The sequence below is a fragment of the Pelodiscus sinensis genome, chromosome 6, assembly GCF_052426305.1.
Source record: "Pelodiscus sinensis isolate ZL-2025 chromosome 6, ASM5242630v1, whole genome shotgun sequence".
Classification (NCBI taxonomy): domain Eukaryota; kingdom Metazoa; phylum Chordata; order Testudines; family Trionychidae; genus Pelodiscus; species Pelodiscus sinensis.
In genome coordinates, this window is record NC_143057.1 from 77,792,537 (window position 1) to 77,819,013 (window position 26,477).

Here is a 26,477-nt window from a genome sequence, read left to right on the forward strand (position 1 = left end):
TTTTATGCCTTCCTGAGTCTGACCAGAGTCCAAGCACCATTTCTAGGTACTCAGAATTTGTTTCTAGAGAGCTCCATTCTGAGAAATGAGACCAGTACTATCTAAGTAGCTAGACCCCAACACTAGAAATGAAGAGCCTGAGAGAACTGGTGCTATAGTACAATTAGTAGGCTACAACTCTGTAAGTACTTAGTTTGCTCTAACTCATGTGTCCCTGAAAAGAAACTGAAGTCAGGCTTTGCAAGAGGCATTTTTAAAACAATTGTGGCACAAATATATTTTTGAAAAATCTATTTCTAATTTTTAGCTACTCAATTCAGCACAAAGGGTAGTAGTTTCATTTTGCTAGTGTTGAGTGTGCTATCGCTACTTTTCCCAGTGCTCTAAAGAGCCTCGTCTGTAAATTTCATATAACAAGATGCTGTTACTTAATAAGCTACAGCATAAGTCAGCATCCTCAGAAGCATGATTATTTAACAGAAGACACATACCAAATATTCTGATTTAAACTTTTATTTTTATAAACACATCCAGTGTGGTAAATAACTGTCGTTTATTCCATGGAAAGAGAAGTTGCTTTACAGGCAATATTCCATCTCAAGTCTGCAAGAAAAGGAATAGAACAATGAAATATTAGAATGCACATTCCTTCTTCCAATATCAATATTCAAGTAGTGTTTGAGGCCAAGAACTTTATACACAGAGTCTTTGACAGAAGCTGGCCTATGCACTTCAACACTGCATTTCTTGGATACTATAAAACAGGTACATAAAAGCCAAGAGGGATAATTAAATCTGGTATGATGACACAATTTCATAGTTATTCCTGTGCTAAGTACAATAAACTTGTTTGCTTAAAGTGTATCTTCCAGAAAGGAATCCAGTCTTGATTTGGCTACACAGACATGGAGAATCTACTCCTTCCCATAATAATTTGTTCCAGTGGTTAGTCACTCACTGAAGTATTGCCAGTTTGAGCTGGTCTATGACACCACTGGTTATCACTATCCCTTCTCTGCAGGGAAAAGAAGCCTTTTAGTATCCTGCATTTATTTCTCTTCCTCCAAGGGAGAAATTTATACTAATCAAGTCACTTATCAAACTTGATAACTAAAACAGTGTGAACTCCTTTTGTAGCTCTGTAAAGCATGTATCTAGCCCTTGAATAATTCATATATTTTCTGTTTCCTCTCCAATGATTTGGTACCTTTTTAAAAATTGAAGAAACTAGGAATGGATGCAATACTCCTGTGTCAATTCCTTACACAAAGGGGCAGAAGGAAGTAGGGTGGACATCACTCCTCTCCCCCTTCTCCAATCCCTAAGACTTATAAACAGAGAAACATTGCATTAGCCCTTTCTGCCACAGCAGGACATTGGGAGCTCACATTGAACTGCTTGTCCATCCTAAATCTTTTCTAGTCACTGCTTTTCAAAAATGCATTCCCTACTCATTCCTTGATTATAATCTTGCATTTGGCCGTATTAAAATACTATGAACACTTGTGCCCAGCTTACCAAGTGACTGCCCTTTCATTTATCATGCCCACAATCTTTGGGTCAAATGTCACAACTGATCTGATACACTTCCAGATAAAGATAAAATACTAAACAATATCAGGCGTAGTAGCAAAACACGCAGCACTCCATTGACAATGAACAGGCCTCAAAGTAGTTAACTATTAAAACCATGTACTATTAAAACCATGTACTACGCACTTTGATATTCTACAATGCAGGTTTAATCCAAATCTAATTCTGTATTACAATAAGCTGTTTAGAGCAGCTGCCATATTTGTTGGTTATATAGAACCTAGCACAATAAAGCTCAGCTCTGAGACTAAACCTCCTATCTCCACCACAGAAGTTAGTAATATTAAGTCAATACTATTTGGCCACGTTTAGACTGGCATGATTTTCCACAAATGCTTTTAACTGAAAAGTTTTTCCATTAAAAGCATTTGCGGAAGAGAACATCTAGATTGGTACGGACGCTTTTGCACAAAAGCACTTTTTGCACAAGAAAGCCCCGATCGCCATTTTCACCATCGGGGCTTTTTTGCGCAAAACAGTCCTGAGCTGTCTACACTGGCCCTCTTGTGCAAAAGAATTTGCGGAAGAGGGCTTTTTCCACAAATGGGAGCAGCATAGTATTTGCGCAAGAACACTGACAATCTTACATTATATCGCCAGTGTTCTTGTGCAAATTCAAATGGCCAGGGTAGACAGCTGACAAGTTTTTCCGCAAAAGCAAGTGCTTTTGCGGAAAAATTGCCAGTCTAGATGCAGCCTATAAGAATTACAGTTATGCAATTACATTTATCAAATAAGCTTGTGAAGCTCTTTATACTCATGATGACCATGCCTATTTTCCATAAACCATGCAGACTAGGCATTATATTCCTCCACCCTTTTAGTCTGTCTGAAGCCGCCATTATCCACATCATTGCATTTGCATCTTAAAATCCACGAATACAATGGTGTCAAGCTTGTTGCTTAGTTAGTTGAAGAGCCAATCACGAAACTCTTCTAAAGAGGAAGTGGCAGTGTAAAAGTAGACTGCGGAGAGTCAGGTGATTTTGAATCAACTAAAACAAATTTATTCAATTATTTTTGTATTCTGAGAGTCTAGACCCCTACCAAAAAGCCTGGAGCTTGACAAAAAAAAGTTATCCTTTTATAGAAATGTTTAAACTAGATGTAAATGTTGATTAAACCAATCTACTTGCAATACTGTTTTGTATTGCTGTTAGTAGGTTCTCTTTGGGAGTAATTTAAGTGCTTTTAGTCTAAGAGGGAGATAGTGAAACAATAAGTATGGGGCAGAGGGGAGATTTGCTAAGGTAATATCTTAGGCTTATAAAACTCAATTTATTTTGCTGAAGAAAATATTAAGAAGTGACTTAGTCAAAGTACTTTTATGGGGAAAAAGTTTAATAACCACTCTTCAACCTAGCAAAGAAAGGTGCAACAATCCAATGGCTGAATACTGAAGCAAATCAAATTAAGACTAAACGAGGTATACATTTTAAATTAATCTATTGGAAAAAAACTCATCAAGTTGTAATGGAGACTCCACCATTTTAAGATCAAGTTTGGATTTTTTTTCTTGAGTGAGGCTCCAAGAATTATTTTTGGGAGAAGAATACGGAGTTCTCTGGCCCGTATTATGAAAGCCAGATCAGGTGAACAGACTTCAAAGCTCGTTTCTTAAATGGCCAAGTTTGTTTTACCTAAGGAACAGAATGTTTGTCATTTGCATTCTAGCAGATATCTGAATGTTAACTACAAAATATAAGTGTCACATCAAGAAAACACTGATGGTATCATATTTAATCATCCTGGTTTGTTCCTGTGTGCCACGATACCCCAATAAATGGTATGCAAGAGCAGTGTGATAATAGGATACACTCTTTTGACTTGGAGCAATGCTGTCACTTTTGATAAAAAAAGATTGTATTCTCTGCACAGAATATTCTCTACACTGAATTATACACACAACTAGAATATCTAAAAGTGAGACAATACAGGTAAAAGTTTAATTTTTAGGCTTTATAAGTAGCTCAGCTTGTTCATCTCCTTTAACAGAGGTTAAAGGAATAGCTAGAATTGGTTACCTTGTTACAGAATTAAAGATTGTCCTCTATTTCTTGAGCAGCTGGTGCCTTACTACAATAAAAGGCAAGGTAAATCCACTTCCGAAGAACACTGCCATTAATCCTAGTAGCCGCCATTTGTTTTCTACAGAAAACGGAATATTCTAGAAAAAAAAAGTATGTTCACAATATGTTATCAAGGGAATCATCGTATTGATGAGCCGGACAAAGGTATGTTTACTTTTTTTCCAGACACTTCATCTAATACTTTGTGCATCTATCTTTATAAACAGCAAAACTTAGACACTGAATGAAATCTTGACAGGTAGCTTGAAGGGAGAAAGAAATAGCTAATTAACATATGAACTTGATATTTTAATTAGCTAAGCTCCTGGGAAAAGAGGGGGAGAACACAGGCTAACCAAGCCGTTTGCTAAATGTCCCGAGGTTGATGTTCTAACAGCCGATGGCTCTACTTGGAAAGGGCAGTGCAAGCTGGTACATCAGAAAGCGTTTACAGTATCATCGCTTCTCTCATACTGTTGTGTTCACATCATTTGTACCACCGGAGGAGGAGGAGGAGGAGCTGGGAAGAGGGAAGGCAGAGGTCGGCCAAGGGCACCGCACCCGTATCACTGCGGGACCTCGTCATGGCTGCTGGCAGAGGCCGGCGGGAGGCGGAAAAGGCCTCGCAGTGGTCGCTCTTTCCGTGCTTTGAATGCTGGACCCAGCTCTGACTTGTCTGCGGCCACGGAGGGGACCAGACACCCCTCGTACGGGGCGGGGGCAGAACTCGCCTCCTGGGACCGGCCACCGCGCCAGCGGCAGGGCCTGTAGCCGGGCACAGGGCGCAGAGTCCCGCGGGGCGCCCTATTCAGCCACAGCCCAGGGGCTGTTTAAACGCGCCTTGGCCGGGAAGCGCCGCTCCCCGCAGGCCTCGGGGCCAGGCCGCGCGCGGGGTGAGGGGCCAGTCCCAGCGCTGTTACCTTTCCCGGCCCATCCTCGTAGTGGGACCTGCGGATGGCCGAGGTGGCGAACCGGCGGACACTGGCACCCAACATGGCGCCGGAGCGGGCAGGCGCGCGACTGAGTGTAGACCCCCGCTCTCTCCTTCACGACCTTCCTTACTACGTCGAAGGCGCTCTGCGTGAACAGCGGCACCGCGCGCCTTATGGGACACAATGCGGGACGGTGGCCGCCGAGTTCCCGCTGCCCCGCGGCAGCTTGGGAACTGTAGTTCCAGGAGCCACTAGACTTGCGGAGAAGTCATGTGACTCAAGCGCAAGCGGCGCGACAGACAGTCTCTGCCTTTCAATAGGGAGCGGGCTAGCGTGGAATTCAACAGCCTGCGTGCGATTTTCCTGCCCGCCCGCTCCCTTTCAGCTCAACAGGCTGCGCCCCCGTCACAGGGAGACGTTCTAGGACTGGCTATGAAGCAAGCTGTGGCATCACCTCCCGAGAGCGCTGCGGAGGTCTCCGGGGGTTCTGGGCCACTAGGCTCCAGCGTTGCTAATGCTTGGCTCAACGCCTGCAACAAAAGGTCCTGGAGTCATGTGATTAGTCAAGGCTATCCGCTTTCATTACAAAGACCTAAAAACCAAGTACAATATAACAGAATCAGAGAGAAAAGCTGGAATATGTGACCAAAGCGCACTCTACAGTCTCCAAAACGAGAAGCCAAAATGAGTGTTGTTAAAACAAAAACCTTTCAACTTCACAGAAATGTATGTGAATCTGGTATTGTTTGTAAGACAGTGAGTGGTAAAAGGATGCATAATGGACATAAGGTTCAAGCCCACCATAAGTTTACACATTGAACATATCTATGCTGACCATAGGGCCCAGAAAATCCAGGATAGTCTTTAATTTCAGTTTCCTGTCCTGATGCCCCATAAAACACTGAAAATGTCCCGGAAATGGCAGCACAGCTAGAAGCAGCTCCATGCTGCTGTTTCCCCTCCTTCCTCTTTTGGGGAATACAGGTTGTGATGGACTAGGCCGGGTCTGGGCACGGTGGAGGGCGTCCGCTCAGGGTGAATTGCTCAGACTCGGGGCTCTTTACAGTCCCAGACCGGGGACCTTCCTAAATAGGCCACAAACCAGTCACACCAAGCGCTTCAGCTGCCTATCTGGCCAGCCTGAAGCCTCACAAGCAAAACCCCTCTGACACCCCAGCTCTTCCTGTGTCCCAGTCAGCCCCAGACCTAACACACAGGTGAGGGGTTATAGAAACTAATCTCACCTACCCCAAACGGGTTCTTTCGGTCCCAAGAAACCAGCCACAGTTCCCAGGTCAATTTACACTGTGGATCTTACCCACACGACCACACTGAGCCAATCCTTTAGAATCTAAAATCTAAGGCTATGTCTACACTCAGGGCTTTTTGCGCAATTATGGCCGTTCTTGCACAAGAATCCGAAGAGAGTCCACACTGCCCGCCTGCTCTTGTGCAAGGAAATTTACAGTATGGCGGGGTAAAAGACGGCTTCTTGCGCAAGAGCTATGCTCTTTTTTAATAGGTGTAAGCTCTCCTGGGCAGGAGCTGTTGCGCAAGAGGGCAGTGTGGATGCTGGCAGGGATTTCTTGCACAAGAAAGCACAACTCACACATGGCAGTATGGATGTGTTCTTGCACAAAAGTTCTTGCACAAGAAGCCGCAAGTGTAGACATAGACTAAAGACATAGCCGCAAGTGTAGACATAGCCTAAAGAAAGAAAAGCATGAGAGTAAGGTTGTTAAAGAAAATACATTACATGCATCAAATCAAGTTCTGAATGCAGGCTCTTAGCAGAGATGTTATAAACTGCTGTCTTAAAAGTCTCTGGTGTACATCTTATGTCAGGATGGGTCCATGGTTCTTCCCGGCTTGTTGTTCCCTGCAAGGCTGCATCTGGGATCAGGAGCTCAACTGGAGGGTGCCACATGGCACTTATATATCTCCCCTGGCATCTTCCTGGCCAGAGAGAGTCACATGGTCCAACGACCTATCCCTGTGTCCCATGCTGGCAGCCCTTCGGCCTTGGCTGGTTTGCAGGTATCAGTCACATTCCTCAAGTGTGTATTGGCACATAGAGCTTCATTGTCTCCTTGCTAATTATCATAGCCATTGGCTGAGCATTCCTGGCCCATCACTCAGCCACAGACAGATAATTTTTCAGCATCCATACAGAGTACATGTTTATAACTCCACATACAGAAATTATACAAGTACATGAATAGCACACAGAATCAGTAGAACAGAAGCTTTCATGTGACACCTCACATGGTCCCATTTGTATACATTTTGGGGTAAATACCCCCATGGGTGCAGCAGTGATTTAGCTGCTCCCTTTAAAATTCAGTAATGTGACACAGGTGTTCAGGGAATTTTCAGTAGATTTTTCCTGCTGCCCTGGAACCTAGCCAATAAGAGCAGTGGGAGACAGTGCCTGACCTCTGGCCCTCTGCTGCTCTGGCAGGCAGGTAGTTCTCTTGGGAGCCATGCAAGCAAAGAAGCAGCAGGTAAGTGTCCCCCCCCTCGCAGCTGCCCTTTAAACTTAGTAAGAGCCATGTGGGTCATCTTAGATTTAAAAGGCAGAGCTGCTCTGGAGGGTGCCAGCTGAGCTTAAAATCAGCTGATCCTGTTTTGTGCAAAGCACTGGCTCTGCCCTTTAAATCTAAGAAGCCATGTGGCTCTTACTCAATTTAAAAGGCAGAGCCAGTGCTCTGCACCAACCCTTCTGGTGGCAGGTGGGGATGGCTAAATGAGATCGGGGCTGTGGCTAATGTGTCCCTATTTTTGCTTCAAAAAATATGGTCACTGTAAACATACCACTAAAATCAATAAAACCGGATATGCATATCCGAGGGCAGAATTTGGCCCATATTTTCTAGAAGTAAATCAGTTACAATGACTGGAGTAAAACAGGAGGCTAATGTACATTTGAGACACAAATTAAGAAGATATGAAGGGTGATGTCAGCCCTAAATATGTGGCTAGATCTAACTCAGTTTTAGGTGTGGACCATGTCTGAGACATAAAACCAAATGTTGAGCACTAGTAACTTACTAAAGCAGTTCTGAATGCAAACCTCCCCAAACTTAAACGTGATGAAGTCTGGAACTTTGGTTTAGGTATGTGTCCTGAGGTACACTCTCTCTTCAAGCTTCCTCCTGGGGCAATGACCCACATCACCATCACAGGTTGTATTGAAATAACATAATTTAGCTCTAACATTCCTTTTACCAGTGTCCAGGGCCAACAGTTCTCTCCCCTCTACTATTGCATAACCTGCTTTGTGGTGGTTTTTCACTGTACTTAGATGTTGTGCTCCACACATGTAGCTGCATCTCAGTGATTATGTATGTAGATAAGCAAACCCTTAAAATTTTGGATTTGGATTTTAGTCAGTCTTTACTCGGGCAAACTTTTTGAAATAAAAACATTAGGTAATGCATTAAAACATCAACATTTGGTTATAATTAGTAGACTGTACTGATAGTCTTTGGGATCAAAGTTGCCATATAAATGTAAAAGTTGATGAAGATAATATAATAAGGTAGATAACTTTTTAAAAAAATTTCTTTCAGATAATAAGATCGAATGATGATATTTTTATGCACTGGAGTTGCTGTAGTAGTGTTGAGTGGTATATCCAGTATGTTTCTACACTTTTTTTAAACTAATGTCTTTTTTTCACCTGTGTGGGAGCCTGAAATTTCATGATTGTTTAGAAAAAGTTTTCACTAAGAATCCACTGGCTTAGTCTTTTGTGCCACTGGACTTCTTACTTCCTACTAAGTTTACATGCAATCTAGGACTAAATTTGCCAAGTCGTCAATTCTAAATGCTCTATCAAATTTGTTGAGCTATTTGTCATCATACACACTCACCCATTAGGCTTAGGTTCTACCTAAACATTCCAAAAGGTGAAAGGCATGAGTCACCTTTTAAATACAGAAAAATCATGTGATCTGTAACAAAAAACACAAAGTAGTTTAAAGGAACAAGATGGGTAAGGTAATATCTTTTATTCAATCAATTTCTGTTTGTGAGTGAGGCAAGCTTTGAGCTAAAGCTAGCAGAAGTAAAAGTAAAAGTAAAAGATATTACCTCACCCATCTTGTGTCTCTAATATCCTGGGACCAACATGGCTACAATAACACTGTATATAAGTAGTCTAATACATTTAACTGTTCAAAGTGAGACCTAGACATGCGCCCAAAAACATAGAGGCAAAGGTATACAGGTGGATATGATAGAAATATAGTTAAACTTTTAATCCCCATTCCAATTTTTTATGTCTACCATTCTTAGCTCAGCTAAAAAAATCATTAATTGCTCAAATTTTCCAGACTGTTTCATCTTTAATATACTATCTGAATGTGACTATGACTTACTGAGAGATTCTTTCAGTTATTGCATTCTGTACGCCTACTCAGTGTTTGTTCAAAGAGAACATTTATTTTTCTGAACCTTAATACACAAAGAAAAATATGGATAATGAAAAAGCCTGAGGACTAAAGTAAATCAGACTAATTGTATTTTTTTCAGATCTTAATGAAAGAAAAAAGGCATAAAGGTTAATGGGCACTACAGCAGAGCACCTAGAACCACCTACTGCTATTCATTTCCAAGAAGGACCAGTCACTGAATATAATCAGTCAAGAGATGGGTGCATACGTGGTAACTTTTTCACCCATTTTGTTTGATAAAAGAGTAAGAAAACAATTTTTGGAAGATATTACAGTTTCATGTGGTTCAATTCAGATTCATAGAGCAGATGAAAATACTTTTATTCAAATCAACCAAAAATGTTTTTATTGTGTTATATAGACTGTGACATAGCATGACATAAACAACACCCAAAGAATGTTATTTACCTTATAAGGCATCTCCCATATGTGCTGGGAAGTTAAAATGTTTGGTGAATTACCTTTCTCCACTTACCATGTACTGCATATTAAAATGAAGTATGATATTTGGCACGATGAACCACTCTTAATTGGATATTAACCACAATTGTGTAATTATTATATACCAATTAATGAGGGAGAAGAAGCTAATGAGGAGCTACAAGAACAGTCATATACATGGATAGTAATTAAATATTTCTATTAAAACTCTGTTGATTAGCAGTAATCTGAAAATGGGATACTATACAGTCACTGGAGTTGTGCTGCTAATTCCACAGGTGAAAATCATATCTTTTCACTGTGGAAATTTAACAACTTATATGTGGTTCCCTCTCTCTAAAAATCTAATACTCGAGTCTTCTCATCAAAACTCAATGTCAAGGCTCCATAGCCAGAGGATAGCATCTGTATCCAGGTAGTCTGTGTGTTCTAAACCACCCTCTAGATATCAAGGTGAACACTCTTCCACCATATGACAGGGCACTTGCCCTGCACTAGCCTTTAAGGGCAAAATCCCAGCCTTGAGTGAGGGATGAGAGCAAAGCCCCAGCTGAGGCAGCTGTTGCTAATGAGGGCCCAGCTGAGGGTATATAAATAAGGGCTCCTGGAGGAAGAGGAGAACTTACTGCTGATCTGAACAGAGGGAAGGAGGAATGTGGTTACTAGGGAAGCAAAGCAGTGTTAGGGTAGGAATGTTGGGCTGGTGAAGCCATGGCTAAGCTAGTTCCCAGGCTATAGGGCCTGAAGCAAGGACTGAAACCACTAGGGCTGCAGAGAGGCAGCCATGGTAGGCAGGGGCAACAGGTCCACACCTCTTTGCCAGTGATGAGTGGCCATTACAGACTGCAGTTTGCCCCTGAGGCAGGGGCTAGATGAAAACTGGCAGTGGGTCACTGAGGCAAGGGGGATACAGGGGAACTGAGTGTTACCTGGGAGAAGAATTGGGTACCCCTGGGGAGGGGAGGCATGTGAAGCTGGCATGCAAAGCAAGATGAACACCTATTCCCGAAAGGGGGCTCAGACACTGGCATGGGCACTGCCGAAAAGCAGCGTCCTGAAGAGGATGCGATGGTCGAAGAATGACATGGGTCTGGACTAGAGAGGGCAGTGAGAATACAGAGAGACACCAGCTAGAGGGAGGTGCTCAGTGAGTCAATGAGCTAATTGCCAGGGCTACTGTTTGGAGGTGCCATGGTGGTGAGTCTGCCCCAGGACACACCCGTTGGGTTATTATTTGCAATACCACCTCACAACGACGGTGTAGAGAGGAAATCAGGCCCATTCAATGTGCAGTGACAGCAACTCTGGATTAGCCAGGGAGTATTCTGTTGAATCGGACTCAGGATCTGTGATCAAGTGGAAAAGGAGGCAATTGCAATGGTAAATTCTCAAATTTTACTTAGGCTATGTCTGAACTGCAGAGTTTTTGCCCAAAACTTGAGGATTGTCCACACTACAAGCATGTTCTTGTGCAAGAAAAAGTACAGTCGATTGTCAGAAGACAGGGCGTTTTGTGCAAGAGTTATTCCTCTTTCTATCATATTTCCCCTTAGTCTCCTCTTTTGTAAACTGAAAAGTCCAAGTCTTTTTAATCTCTCTTCGTATGAGACCCGTTTCAAACCCCTAAACATTTTTGTTGTACTTTTCTGAAGTTTTACCAATGCCAGTATATCTTTTTTTTTTTTTTTTTTTTTTTTTTTCGAGAAGGGGTAACCACATCTGTATGCAGTATTCAAGATGTAGGCCTACCATGGTTTTATATAGAGGCAATAAGATATTCTGTGTCTTATTCTCTATCCCTTTTTTAAATGATTCCTAACATTCTATTTGCTTCTTTTGACTGCCGCTGCACAGAGTGAATGTTTTCAGAGAACTATCCACAATGATACTCAAGATTTCTTTCCTGAGTAATTGTAGCCAAATTAGTCCCTACCATATTGTATGTATAGTTGGGATTATTTTTTCCAATGTATATTACTTTACATTTATCAATATTAAATTTCATTTGCCATTTTATTGCCCAATCACTTAGTTTGGTGAGATCTTTTTGAAGTTCTTAACAGTCTGCTTTGGTCTTAACTATCTTGAGCAGTTTGGTATCCTCTCCAAATTTTGCCACCTCACTGTTTATCCCTTTCTCTAGATCATCTACAAATAAATTAAGTAGGCTTGATCCCAGTACAGACCCTTGGGGGATACCACTAGTTACCTCTCTCCATTCTGAAAATTTACCATTTATTGCTACTCTTTGTTTCCTGTCTTTTAACCAATGATCAATCCACGAGAGGACCTTCTCTCTTAACCCATGACAACTTATTTTACTTAAGAGCCTTTGGTGAGGGACTTTGTCAAAGGCTGAATGGAAATCTAAGTATACTATATCCAGTTGATCTCCATTGTCCACATATTTTTTGATCCCTCCCCCCTCCCCCCAAAGAACTCTACTAGATTGGTAAGGTATGATTTCCCTTTACAGAAACCATGTTGACTTTCCCCCAACAAATTATATTCATCTACGTGTCTGACAATTTTATTCTTTACTAAAGTTTCAACTAATGTGACCGAACTTGCCTGTCTGTAATTGCCAGGCTTGTCTCTAGAGCCTTTTTAAAATATTGCTGTCCTATTAGCTATCTTCACAGAGAGGAAGAATGGTATTCTGGCACAACTTAGGTATAGTGAATGGAGGGAGGGGGGAGGAGGGAGGTACATGGATTTCACACTGAGATGTTTAACCAAACAGCAAATTAAAGAAAAATAACCTGATCATGACTAAATATACATTTTCCCCTCTACTCACAATCTGTACTGATCCATACTTCAAGGCCCAGTCCATACCCGGGCCCAATATGTCTTGTAGGTATGGTAATTCTGCTTTCTCAAGCTGCTAACTTAGAACTCATACAGGGGCTATGTCTAAACTACACCCCTCTTCATTTTTTGAGGAGTACAGGATCTTTCGAAACGGGGCATTTATTTCATCAATGAGATCACTGACCTGAATATACATTAATCACACAAATAAAGTTTGAAGGATCAGACCCTGAGAAGAAAAAAAAACCCACAAAGCAAAGGAAATCATGCATATTTTTAGAGTGTATAAAATGAATGATGCCAATGTGAAAGTGAGCAGAGCACAATTTAACATCAATGCTTTCAGCTACAAAAGCTTTAGTTCTGGAAATTTATCCAAACAAGACTTGTGCTCAAACTTAATGAGGAAATATTTCAAAAATTGCTCTTTCAAAATATGCTCATATAAATGATTATTTATGAATAATGGGGGATTTTAATTATCCCTGTATTGACTGGATTCATGTCACCTCAGGAAGAGAAGCAGAGATAAAATTTCTCAATGGCTTAAATGACTGCTTCCTGGAGCAGCTGGTACAGGAACCCAGAAGGAGAGGGGCAATTCTCGATTTAGTCCTGAGTGGAGTGCAGGATCAGGTCCAGGATATAACCGTTACCGGACCGCTTGGGAATAGTGACCATAATATAATAACATTCAACATTCCTGTGGTGGGAAGAATACCTCAGCAGTCCAGCACCTGGCATTTAATTTCAAAAAGGGGAATTACACAAAAAAATGAGGAGGTTAGTTAAACAGAAATTAAAAGGCACAGTGACTAGAGCCAAATCCCTGAAAGCTGCATGGAAACTTTTTAAAGACACCATAATAGAGGCCCAACTTAAATGTATACCCCAAATTAAAAAACATAGCAAGAGACCTAAAAAAGAGTCACCGTGGCTTAACCACCATGTAAAAGAAGCAGTGAGGGACAAAAAGGTATCTTTTAAGAAGTGGAAGTCCAATCCTAGTGAGATGAATAGAAAGGAACATAAACACTGTCAAATCAAGTGTAAAAATGTAATAAGAAAAGCAAAAAAAGATTTTGAGGAACGGCTAGCCAAAAACTCAAAAAGAAATAACAAAATGTTTTTTAAGTACATTAGAAGCAGGAAGCCTACTAAAAAACCTGTGGGTCCCCTAGATGATCGAGCTATAAAAGGAGCAATCAAGGACGATAAAGCCATTGCGAAGAAACTAAATGATTTCTTTGCTTCAGTCTTCACGGCTGAGGACATTGGGGAGATTCCTGAATCTGCACCGTCCTTTTTGGGTGATGAATCTGAGGAACTGTCCTGGATTGACGTGTCATTCGAGGTGGTTTTGGAACAAATAGAAAAACTTAATGTTAACAAATCTCCGGGACCAGATGGCATTCATCCAAGGGTTCTAAAGGAACCAAAATGGGAAATCGCTGAGCTATTATCTGTGGTTTGTAACCTATCCTTTAAATCAGCTTCCGTACCTGATGACTAGAAGGTAGCCAACGTGACACCAATATTTAAAAAGGGCTGTAGAGGCGATCCTGGCAATTACAAACCGGTAAGTCTAACTTCAGTACCGGACAAATTAGTCGAAACAATAGTAAAAAATAAAATTGTGAAGCATGTAGAAGAACATAATTTATTGGACAAAAGTCAACATGGTTTCTGTAAAGGTAAATCCTGTCTTACTAATCTGTTAGAGTTCTTTGAAGGGGTTAACAAACATGCGGACAAGGGGGATCCAGTAGATATAGTATACTTGGATTTTCAGAAAGCCTTTGACAAGGTCCCTCACCAAAGGCTCTTGTGTAAATTACATGGCTATGGGATAAGAGGGAAGGTCCTTTCTTGGATTGAGAACTGGTTAAAAGACAGGAAACAAAGGGTAGGAATAAATGGTAAATTTTCAGATTGGAGAGGGTTAACTAGTGGTGTACCCCAAGGGTCAGTCCTGGGACCAATCCTTTTCAACTTATTCATAAATGATCTGGAGAAAGGGGTAAGCAGTGAGGTAGTAAAGTTTGCAGATGATACAAAACTGTTTAGGATAGTCAAGACAGAAGGAAACTGTGAGGGACTCCAAGAAGATCTCACCAAACTGAGTGATTGGGCAACAAAATGGCAAATGAAATTTAATGTGGATAAGTGTAAAGTAATGCACATCAGGAAAAATAACCTCAACTATACGTACAGTATGATGGGGGCTAATTTGGCTACAACAAATCAGGAAAGAGATCTTGGAGTTATTGTGGACAGTTCTCTGAAAACTTCCACACAGTGTGCAGCGGCAGTCAAAAAGGCAAATAGGATGCTAGGAATTTTTAAGAAAGGGATAGAAAATAAGACCCAGGATATTTTACTGCCCCTGTATAAAACTATGGTACGCCCATATCTTGAATACTGTGTACAGATGTGGTCTCCTCACCTCAAAAAACATATTTTGGCCTTGGAAAGGGTTCAGAAAAGGGCAACTAAAATGGTTAGGGGTTTGGAATGGGTCCCATATGAGGAGAGGTTAAAGCGACTGGGACTTTTCAGTTTAGAAAAGAGGAGACTGAGGGGGGATATGATAGAGGTCTATAAAATCATGAGTGGTGTGGAGAGGGCGGATAAAGAAAAGTTATTTATTAGTTCCCTAAATAGAAGAACTAGAGGACACCAAATGAAATTAATGGGTAGCAGGTTTAAAACTAATAAAAGAAAGTTCTTCTTCACATAGCGTGTAGTCAACCTGTGGAACTCCTTGCCAGAGGAGGCTGTGAAGGCTAGGACTATAATAGAGTTTAAAGAGAATCTAGATAATTTCATGGAGGTTAGGTCTATAAAAGGCTATTAGCCAGGGGATAAAATGGTGTCCTTGGCCTCTGTTTGTCAGAGGCTGGAGAGGGATGGCAGGAGACAAATCGCTTGATCATTGTCTTCGGTCCACCCTCTCTGGGGCACCTGGTGCTGGCCACTGTCGGTAGACAGGATACTGGGCTAGATGGACCTTTGGTCTGACCCAGTACGGCCATTCTTATGTGAAGTCCTAAAGGTTAATTTATTTCCAAAAGATAGAAATGTATACCAAACACAGAGTAAAAATAAATATGCAACAAGAAAACAAATATAGTCCAAACTTATAAACTAAACGAATGGAACAAAATTTTAAAATTAGAAAGGTAGAAAACATTCCTTTCCCTTTAGGTCATTTCGGCTACACATTCACCACCCCTGCTTCTCAGAGGTCAGTGTATGAGAAGCTGAAGTTGTCTATATTATACCAGACATGATATAGGAGGGGTAGGGCTGTAGCCCCTGCTGCCATGCAGAATGCTCACGGGAATATGGAGGTTCTAAAATGGACTGCAAAAGGAGGTGAATATGTAATTCTTTGGCTTGTAGATAAACAAGAGTCTGCAGCATTTATTTGCTGCCTGAAAAGCCTCATTATGCCCTGGTACATCTTTCTTCTTTTTCTGTTGGGACTTGTGGATTTAATTTCCATGCCCTCTGGGCATGATCTGATGCAGCACTGTCTTGCGGGATCTCACTAAACATGTCCTCCCTTGTGTATATTCTCTTCATCGGGGTTAGGCATTCTGCACATGTGGTAAAAGCACTTCTCAATGCTACAATTATAGCAGCTCCGGAAAAAACAGAATTATCACTGTATTTATAGTCACAACAGAAAGTGAAAGATATATTTCAGAACTCCCTTCCCTTATTCCTATACAAGTTTTAAATAAGACATGCTTACTACGCTTCAGCTTTGGAGTGCATCGGCCTAGCTTCAGACCCAGTCATAGTGAGTATCACTCTTCTGTGACAAGGATATGAGAAGGTAAGGAGGGACTTTTTCAGATGCATGAAATGTTGGCTCCTGTCCCTTTTTCCATGGGTAGGAGTACAGGGTAATTGTACTGAGTACTTGCACTGTGTTCCACAAGCAGTGATGATGTTAGCTGGTATATCTGCCTTCAGACAAAGGCACAAAGATCAGCCCGACTTCCTGAATTCCCGGGCCTGTATACCATTAACCAGTTTACTGCAATGGGGCCTACCAAAGGCATCAGAGATCAGCAGGGAAAAGTGTCCTGCAGAGGAAAAAATAAGGCTGACATGCCTAGAAACCTTTGGGAGAGAACTGCAGCGCACTTCTATGACAGTTTTATGGAGATCTCTCATGCAGATGCAAGGACTACCCTTATGTACATAAACAAAGTACCTATATGCCCTCCCCCAATCCTATAGGGAGAATGAAAAGCAGAGTGTACTGTTGTGGCAGTATTTTTCTTGTACAAGAAAAACAATGAAAAATTGATCTCTGCCCTGATAACTTAGGATGGGGTTGGGTCATGAGACATCTTTGCATTTAAACCCTGTAAAGAAAAATGCATGAAAACACTTCCCTGAGGTTCCTTCCCCTTCATTGGGCTTGTCCATGATCAACTGGCAGAACTAGTTAGACTGGGTGGAGTCTTGAGAAGATCTATGACACTTGTGGCATAGAAGTGTCCCTGCCTGCTGTGTTGTCCCTTTCCTCTTCCTCTGCCTTATTCATGGCAAGGGACTATGTCTTAGACTCTTCAGAGTTATCCATGGTGATCTAAGGGGTACTGGTAAGGTCGCCACCAAGTATGGCATGCAGCTCATTTTAAAACTGGTAGGTCTGTGGTTCAGTACCAGATCGATTTTTAGCCTCTCTGGCCTTGTAGTATGCCTTTGCTTTGACGTGGCATTGCTGTTGATCCCAGTCATAGCTCTTTGCCTTAATCACATGTGTAATTATTTTGGTAGATGTCCCTGTTTCTGTGACTGTTCTGTGATTGTGCCTGCACAGCCTCTTCTTCCTGCAGGTCCAGAAGCCCCAATATTGCCTATCTACTCCAGGTAGGAATGCATCTATACTTAGAACCATCGTGGTCAGTAGGGCAATTATGCACAATAAGGGAGATTTGCTAGGAGTGATCCTCAAGCTGGCAATCAAGCAAAGGCATTTCAAAAAAGGGATTTAAAGGGTTGTGGGTGTGGAGGTGGCTTCTAGTCACTGTGATCCTTAAGCAATGCAGATCACAATTTTGACCAGAGTGGTCATTGTCAGGCATTGTGGGACAGTTGCTGGAGAATGTGTGTAAGTGACAACACAGGTCATGTGGTGTTTACACTTGCACTGCATCAGCCTCCATCAGATTGATCGTGATTCGATACTGTTTCAAGAGGTAGTGTTACTGCATTATTAACTAGATTTTTTTTGTTGGTTGGAGACAAATTGGGTATAGATATGTTCACAGATAGGTGAATGCAAGTTGACGTATGTTGATCAAACTTTTTAGTGTAGGCCAGGCCTAGGTTTGAGGATAGAGATCTGATACAAAACCTGAAATAATTCCATTGACTGAATGGATTTTGGATCAGGCCCATATTTGATTTTAGTTATCTTTGGACAGTTAATTTTTGTGTGAGAGAAAAGGGAGAACTTACCTCTGAATTTGTCCACAGTCATTAAATTGGAGAGGAGCCAATTTTTTGGCCAAACTACATTTTTTGGCCAAAATTACTCTATAAATTTTAAATTAAAAACATTAACTTTCCACATATTCACCCTTACTTCTTGATAATGCTCAATAATTAATTAACAATCCCTCTAGCAATAAAAACAACTAGCATTTCTGCAGGGAGGAAGCATGAATTATTTATAAAAACACAACTTTAAAAATAAAAGGAAGCATTTTCAAACTGTTTATCTATAATTTAGAGGACCAACGAAATTACATCTCATTTTACAATTTTTAATCCCTTAAATGATTTTTAAATATCTTGATGGTATTTTTTCTAAACAAATATTTTCTGAATTATAAGCACAATCAAGGACTATCTGCAATAGTAATTTTCTTGTCCTAATGGCAATAAATTGTTCTTTTTTTAAGTAAATATTGTTCTCATTTAGAATTATTTTTCTATAGTTGGCAGACTCTCTATCATCTTCTAGATGCAGCAATTTATATCAATGATTAAGTCAATAGTACTTTATAACTGGGGGCCTGATATAACTCTATCAGAAAGAGACAGCAAAGAGGGGCGGGAAGAGCAAGGAGTACTTCAAAGTGGCAATGCCGCTTGAAGCCTGGGCCCAGAATCCAGGCTCCATGCAGTGCTGCCGCTTTGAAATGCCATATGCAGCCTTGAGCCAGCTCCCTGCGGTGTTTCAAAGTGGCAGCATCGCACCGAACCCAGGATTAGCAGGGGAGTCCCCAGCTGACTCTGGGCTCCATGCAGCACTTTCACCTTTGAAGTGTAGCAACAAAATGCATTGAATACTCGATTAGTCAATTAGTCAATGTTTAACATCCTTAAACCAGAGCCAAACTACATCAAAATTCATAATAAGTGGTCAACAAAGAGCTAATATAAGAATGCCCATTTGCATGACTGAAAATATACAACTTAATATTATTGATAATTGACAAGATGATTAATAATAGCATAAATGAAACATTGTACTCACAAACTTTATTTAATGGGACTTCTGCTGCTACTTCTGGGGGTGAAGTTTGTGGATGTGAGGGTGCAGGAGTCAGGGTTGAGGTGTATGAGGGGCTCAGGGCAGGGGCTGGGGTGTGTGAGAGGTAAAGGAGGAAGGGTAAGATGCTGGGGGTGTGAAGTAGAGTGTGTGCCCGATTACCTTGCCTGACTGGGGCTGGTCTTCTACACCTAGGCAACAGTGGCTGGATGAGAAGGCCGGGCCAGGATCACCATAGGTGGATTGTAGCCTCCCCTCCTCACTGGGGCACAGCAGGAGGGGGGCTGCCGCCAGCCCTTCCTGCGGCCAGATGGGGGCCACGCTGTGGGGCCTGCCCCAGGATTGGGGTCAGGGATAGGATGCTGCAGCCAGATGGGGGCTGGCCTCGATTGGGGCCTTGTTGGCCATTCTACCACAACCAGAACCTGAGCCATGGTCGGGCTGTTTCAACAGTCGCTGAGCCACAGGGTCTGCCCTAGGAGCACAGTGGCTGGGGATGGACTGTGGCAGTCATATGGCAGCTGGAGCCGAGCTACCGCAGACAGATGGAGCCGTCTGCTGCCACCAGCCCTTCTCACTATGCTGGCTGGGAGCCCGCATGCGTCCCCTACAGAGTGTCCTCTGCTGGCCCTTTAAATCAGGGCTACTCAACTTTGGAAGCCCCAGGAGCCCACAGTGATACTCACAATATATGCTGAGGGCCACAACTTAAGTGTGGTTGCATATACATGCAAATATATGCAAATAGCTTCTTTCCCATTGACAGGCATGAATGCAAAGATTAAGTAAGGCAAGACTGCCCAACATGCAGGCCCCATTTAAGTCAGTTCTGCTGATATTAATAAAATGCAATATTTACCCAATTTCCACCCATATGACAGCACTTTAAATGAGCAATGACAGTCCAGGAATTTAACTACTAAAACGCATATAAACAGAAGACAATTGTATTGATCACTTTTTTGTTTTGGTTCCCACCCACAAGACCTGTGTAAATCCAAAACACACCGCGGGCTGCGTGTTGAGTAGGCCTACTTTCAATGCTCCAGCTGATCCATTTTTCATGTCTTTAAAATTTTGAATTAATTTTTCATTTTAACTTAAAATTTTGCATATATTTTGGGAATGACAAAGAGCAGTGGTTCTCAGGAAAAAAAGAAAACCTCTGAAAACCTCCAACCCTCACTGATGTGGCTCCCAACAGAGACACTTTGCTCCCCCGCTGCTGCAGCATCATGGGGGAGTGGGAGGCACAGAGAGGACTGAGGTTCAAGGCCTCAGGCCACATTAACTCTTCTGGGGTTCCAGGGTAAGTGGATTTTGTGAGTCCGCCTAGGCTCTCGAGTGGGGTAAAAATGAATTTAGTGTTCAGGACAGCGCTGCCAGAGAGCAGATATCACGTTACTGGATTCTGAGGGGAGCAGCCAGATCACTGGTGCACCCATAGGTGGGGGGTGTTGGCCCTAAAAATGGTATAAAAGGGGCCATGTGGGGTGTTGAATAGAAGCTTATTGTCTGCTAATCCTATGTACGCTAGTCATGTGATTGTATAATGCCTGTGTGTGTAGTTAGGAGTCTGTAATCCGTGTAGATTCTGAATATTTCTCTCCATGTGGGTGAGCAGTGGGCAGGTTCCGGCCTATGGCCATGCTAATCAGCGAGGCCCTGTGGGACAATGGCACTCAGTGGGCCAGGACACACCTAAAGATGAGTGGTGACTCATACCTAAGGGCTACCAGCAGGGAACACAGGAATAGGCCGTGGGCCAGGTGACCTGCTGTAGCCAGGAAGAGACCAGGAAGGAGAGATAAATAGGCCATGTGGTGGACTCCATCTTGGTCTTCAGCTCAGCACTTCATCCCAGAGGCAGCAATGCAGGGATCAAAGAGCCAGAAAGAACTGTGGACCCATCCTGATGCTAGGATGTGCAACAAGGACTTTTAAACCAGCAACTGTAACAGCTCTGCTAGAACCTGCATCGAGAACTGGGAGATTCGATGCATGTAATGTACTATTCCTTTAACAACCTTACTCTCATGCTTTTCTTTCTCGTGGTAATAAACCTTTAGTTGTTAGATGCTAAAGGATTGGCTCAGAGTGATTTGTGGGTAAGGTCCAGAGGGTAAATTGACCAGGGATCTGTGGCTGGTTTCTTGGACAGAACTTGTTCGGGGTAGGTAGGATTGGGTGCTAGGACCCCCCCCCCCCCCGGTGTATGAGGCCTGGGGCCATCTGGGGCACGGATATTGCTGGGGGGTCAGAGGGGTTTTGCTTGTGAGGCTTCAGGCAGGCAGCTGAAGCGCTCTGTGGGACTGGTTTGTGGCCTGTTTGGAGAGGTCACCAGCCTGGGGGCTGCAAGGAGCCCCGAAGTTGAGCAATTTGCCCTAAGCAGACACCCTCAGCTGTGCCCAGACACGGCCCAGTCCGTCACAGTAGGATAGGAATGGGAGTGCAGGATCAGGGTGGGAGATGGGGTGCAGGAGGGCTGAAAGGGTGAGGTCTGGGTGGAAGGTAGAGTGCAGAAGCTGGCTGGGATTAGGGTGTCTGGCCAAGGGTTAGGGGGGAGGAGCAAGGGAGAACCATATGAACGGCCATACTGGGCCAGACCAAAGATCCATCTAGCTCAATATCCTGTCTGCCCACAGTGGCCAATACCAGATGCCCCAGAGGGAACACAACAGGTAATCATCATGTGATCCCTCTTCTGTCATCCATCTCCAGACAAATAGAGGCTAGGGTCACCATTCTTAACCAGCCTGGCTAATAGCCATTGATGGACCTAACCTCCATGAATCTATCTAGCTCTTTTTTGAACCCTGTTAAAGTCCTAGTCTTCACAACTTCCTCTGGCAAGGAGTTCCACAGGTTGACTGTTCGCTGAGTGAAGAAAAACTTTGTTTTGTTTGTTTTTAAACCTGCTGCCTCTTAATTTCATTTGGTGACCCCTAGTTCTTATATTGAGGGAATAAGTAACTAACTTTTCCTTATTCACTTTTTCCATACCAGTCATGATTTTATAGACCTCTATCATATCCCCCCTTAGTCTTCTCTTTGCTAAGCTGAAAGTCCAAGTCTTTTTAATATCTCTTCATATGGGACCTGTTCCAACCCCCTAATAATTTTTGTTGCCCTTTTCTGAACTTTTTCCAATGCCAATATATCTTTTTTGAGACGAGTCAACCACACCTATATGCAGCATTCAAGATGTGGGTATACCATTGCTTTATATAGAGGCAGTAAGATATCCTCTATCTCTTTTTAAATGATTCCTAACATTCTGTTTAATTTTTTGACTGCCGCTGCATACTGAGTGGATATTTTCAGAGAACTATTCACAATGACTCCAAGTTCTCTCTCTTGAGTAGCTGTAGCTAAATTAGTCCCCATTATATTGTATTTTTAGTTGGGATTATTTTTTCCAATGTGTATTACATTACATTTATCAATATTCAATTTCATTTGCCATTTTGTTGCTCACTCACTTAGTTTGGTGAGATCTTTTTGAAGCTCTTCACAGTCTACTTTGGTCTTACCTATCTTGAGCAGTTTGGTATCATCTGCAAATTTGCCCACCTCACTGTTTATTCCTTTCTCTAGATCATTTACAAATAAATCAAATAGGATTGGTCCCAGTACAGATTGTTCGGGGACCTCATTAGTTACTTCTCTCCACTCTGAAAACTTACCATTTATTCCTACCCTTTGTTTCCCATATTTAAACCAGTTATCAATCTATGAAAGGACCTTCCCTCTCATCCCATGATAACTTGGGAGGGTGGAGGAACAAGGAAGGGTGCAGGAGTAGGCTTAGGGTAGGATAGGGTCTTTGGGCACCATGAGGGTGTAGGAGCAGGCTGGAGTAGGGTGTCTGGCCAGGGGGAAGGTGCAGGAGCAGGCTCGGGGTGCACTGTCTCAGTTTTGGGGGAGGGGCACTTATTTGCTTTTGCATCTTGCATTGCTCCCAGATACTGTGTCCCAGGCTCAGCCTCCTGCTGCTCCCATTGGCCGCAATACAGCTAATGGAAAAGCCACCGGGCAGTGCGTCCATGCTCTGCTATTTCCCCAGGGGAGGCAGAGAGGCAGCACGCAGAGCTGCTTCTGTCTCCGCTTCTTCCCTGATCATGCAGCAAGTCTTGGGGCTTTCTCCTGTACTCTCACACCATGAAGCTAGCTCTGGCACTCCAATCTTGTGGGGTGAGGGTAGCTGTGAGGTTGGAACATCAGCATAGGATTCTTGTTCTGCAGGGAAGAGAGGGGAGGAGGGTGAGCTACAAGCCATACTGACCCATATTTGACTCACAAGCCATAAACTGCTGACCCCTGCAGTATACTCTTTATGCAATCTTCTGTTTCCTGTAACTTTCTGTGGAGACAGAAATAAAGCAGTCACAGGTTGCAGTTACACAGAGCTGTAGAGATATTTGTTGCCTCGCTGTCCTGTTCCTAATAAAGGGTTTGACACCAGTCTACTCATCAATAAATAATCCCAAGAAGCAGCTGCGCTGTTGCCCAGGGAGTCAGTCCATATATGCCACGTGGACATTATTGGGGAATTTTATGGGTCAATTCTTAAGGTACCAAAAGGTCAGGAGTTCAGCTTAGCAGCTATAGCCTTTGGAATCTCCTTCTCTCCCACTTAAATTTCTTTCTTACAACAGATCCTCTGCCTATGGCTGTTTTCCTGAGGAGCTGGCCATTGGTCAGAAATTCCCATCCCACTCTCTGGCATTTTCAGGGAGAACTAGCAAGTTAGTCTGTCCTTCCTGTGGTGTTTTTGCGGGGATATCTCCACTAATTCAAAAGCAGCCCTGACATCACTCTTCTGTGAAGTGCTCTCATACTATGGGGATAAGGACACACAGAATGGAAAACAAATTACATCTAATAATCTACAGCCCCAGTGGTCATCCTAGCAGCTGGGGATTGACAGTATGTAGGTATGTCCCAGTCCTATGCCATTTCTTCAGCCACAACATCTGCAGATAGGAGCTTTTAGAGGGGCAGCGTAGAGGCTAACATAATAGCTCTTTGCTACCTGGTGATTCAAAGTTGTACAAGAGGATTGCTCAGGGGAACAGATCCATTGACTTTCTTTTTTTTGCAGAGCCATACAAGTTCTCTCTCTCTCTACTTTAAATATACTCCTTTAAATTATTTTTATCTCATGATCAGTCTACACCAGTGTTTGTTTAGCCAAGCTATCATATTTGCTTCTTTTAATTTTCCTCATAATCCAATCACTTCAGATCCATAATTATTTTGCTCTTTTCCTCTGAATATCTGCCAATTTACCAAGAATTTTATTGTAATATAATGCTTAGAATTGAATGTCCTGTTGTCCAGAATTTCCTCTAATGATCAGATAATAGCTACTCAAAGTGGTGTATGTGGAACATATTGGCAGATTTGGTATACGTGTGTACACATCATTATGTCAGAACTAAAAAGCTGGTCTGTTCTCATTGTACCACAGCAGTGCCAGCAGAGAGGCCACGACTGAACAGATATTGAGAGTAAACTACCTTTTATTCCCTAGCAGCTGTCACTCTGGAACAAGATTCAGGCACATTGGGCAGTGAGGGGAAATTTGGATGTGCCAGTGCTCATGTTGCACATGGTCTGTGGATGATAAAAGATTATAAGCACTTTGTTAATGTTAAAGATTAAAAAAACTGAAATGGCTTTATTCTTACTGTGGTGTTACCTAGAGGCCCCAACCAAAATCAGGTTTGTGTTGTGCTAGTGACTATACAATAATACCTAACTCTTCTATATAGCACTTTTCATGAGCAGACCTTTAAGTGCTTTACAAAGAGAGGCAATTAATATCTACATTTTACAGGTGAGGAAATTGAGTCAAAAAAGTGAACTAACTAGCCCAAGGTATCTCAGCTGACGAGTGCAGGGACAAGCACCTGGGTCTAAGTCTACTGCCTTATCCCCTAGGTTATACTACCTAAAGGATATGTGAAAGTATATAGTCAGAGAGAGAGAGAGAGAGAGAGAGAGAGAGTGTGTCTCTGCCCCCAAGGAGCTTAGGATATGTCTGCACTACATTCCTCTTTCGAGAGAGAAATGCAAATGCAGCTGAGCAAATTGCAAATGGAGCGTGGATTTGAATTTCCCGTGCTTCATTTGCATAATCACGTCCAGGCGCTATTTCGAAATACCCTATTTTGAAAAAAGAAATGCTGTCTAGACGGGGTTATTTTGAAAGAAAACCTGTCTTTCAAAATTACCCCTAATCCTTATAAAATGACGTTTAAGGGTAATTTTGAAAGAAGGGTTCTCTTTCAAAATAACTGCGTCTAGACAGAGTTTCTTTTTTCAAAATAAGGAATTTCAAAATAGTGCCCGGATGCGATTATGCAAATGAAGCACGGGAAATTCGAATCCGCACTTCATTTGCAATTTCGTTTGTCTGCATTTGCATTCCTCTCTTGAAAGAGGAATGCAGTGTAGACATACCCTTATAGTCTAAATAGGGACAGATAAAAGGTGCAAGAAAGTAACTGTGTTGTTGCCATCATATAGACATGTAGCTAGGGCAAAGAGTCCTGGTATGCAATACAGAGAAAGGTCAAAATAAGATACGAATCTCTAGCTATGTTAATTATGCAGCCAGAGTTGACATATCTTAAATTTCATTTCTGCGCCATAGACACAGCGAGAAGCCAACGGGAGCAAACACTCCCATTGGCTTCCTTTACAGCTCATAAAAGGAGGAGTACAAGACTGCAGCTGCCCTCAGCATTTGATTTACGAGTCCATATGTGACCGTCTAAATCAGGGGTGGGAGACCTTTTTTGGGTTGAGGGCTGCTGACCCACAGAAAAATCAGTCAGGGGCAGGGGCTGTGGGGAGGGAGCAGGTTTGGCTGGAGTGTCAGTGCAGGCTCCCCAGTTCTGGAGGAGGCCCTAAGTCTCAGGGGCCAGATCCAGGCAACCCAGAGGCCGCATCCAGCCCTGGGCCTTAGATTCCCCGCCCCTGAGCTAAATTAAATGCTAGAAGATCAACTTCTGGAGCGTTGATCTTTGGCTTAGTGTAGATGTGGCCAGAGAGAGTAATTGCCTTGCTCAATATTACACAGGAAGCCAGCTAGAATCCAGTTCTCAGAAGTTCTAATTAAATGCCTTAACCACAAAACTCTTGTTTCCCACAAAACCACACCATTATTTTGCTGCTATTTCTCCTTGGTGTGCTGTTTATTCCTAACCAAAAAGGTTTCTATTTAAGGGTGACAGAGTCTAAAAAAAATATACCAAAGACTTTGCTTTAGGTGGGCATAGGTACAGCTATCATGGTATATATTTTTAAAGAATTAATAATAGAACAGATTTTACAGAATGCATGATGTATGTTTGTTGATCAGTCAAAAATAAACTATGTTGATGAAAATATTTTTTTTCATATTTCTTGTCTCTTCCCCCCCCCCCCTCCCCTCTTCTGCATACTCTACAAATCTTCCTTTCCTCTGGAAAAGAAAAATTTGTCAAGCTTCACTAAAGGATTTGATAGCTTCCACAACTAGTTATTGAGACCCAACTCTACTTCCTGAAAATAGACAATTTTGTAAATGACAACGCAATACATTTTGTATGAAGGAAACTATTACAAAGTAAGCACAAGGGCAGCTATGGATGTTTCT

The 26,477-nt window shown here is 42.4% G+C and overlaps 1 protein-coding gene and 1 non-coding gene across 3 annotated transcripts; both read right to left on the reverse strand.

Annotated features, from left to right (window-relative positions):
- Positions 1-497: 497 nt before the first annotated feature.
- Positions 498-4,791, reverse strand: COX7C (cytochrome c oxidase subunit 7C). 2 transcript variants are annotated; one of them, XR_012904824.2, is made up of 4 exons: positions 4,583-4,791; positions 3,618-3,760; positions 1,208-1,327; positions 498-603 (listed from the first exon to the last, which is right to left on the reverse strand). XR_012904824.2 is itself a non-coding variant. In XM_075932190.2 (3 exons), the coding sequence occupies exons 1-2, from the start codon at positions 4,655-4,657 to the stop codon at positions 3,644-3,646; spliced, it is 192 nt and encodes a 63-aa protein (XP_075788305.1). In that variant the 5' UTR covers positions 4,658-4,771; the 3' UTR covers positions 498-603; positions 3,618-3,643. The 2 variants fall into 2 exon arrangements, 1 of the variants encoding a protein (XP_075788305.1); XM_075932190.2 differs by lacking the exon at positions 1,208-1,327 and having other exon boundaries at positions 4,583-4,771.
- On the reverse strand, positions 4,096-4,159 carry LOC112546972 (small nucleolar RNA Z39). The gene has a single exon (XR_003090704.1). It is a non-coding gene; the product is annotated as a small nucleolar RNA Z39 (small nucleolar RNA).
- Positions 4,792-26,477: the final 21,686 nt, after the last annotated feature.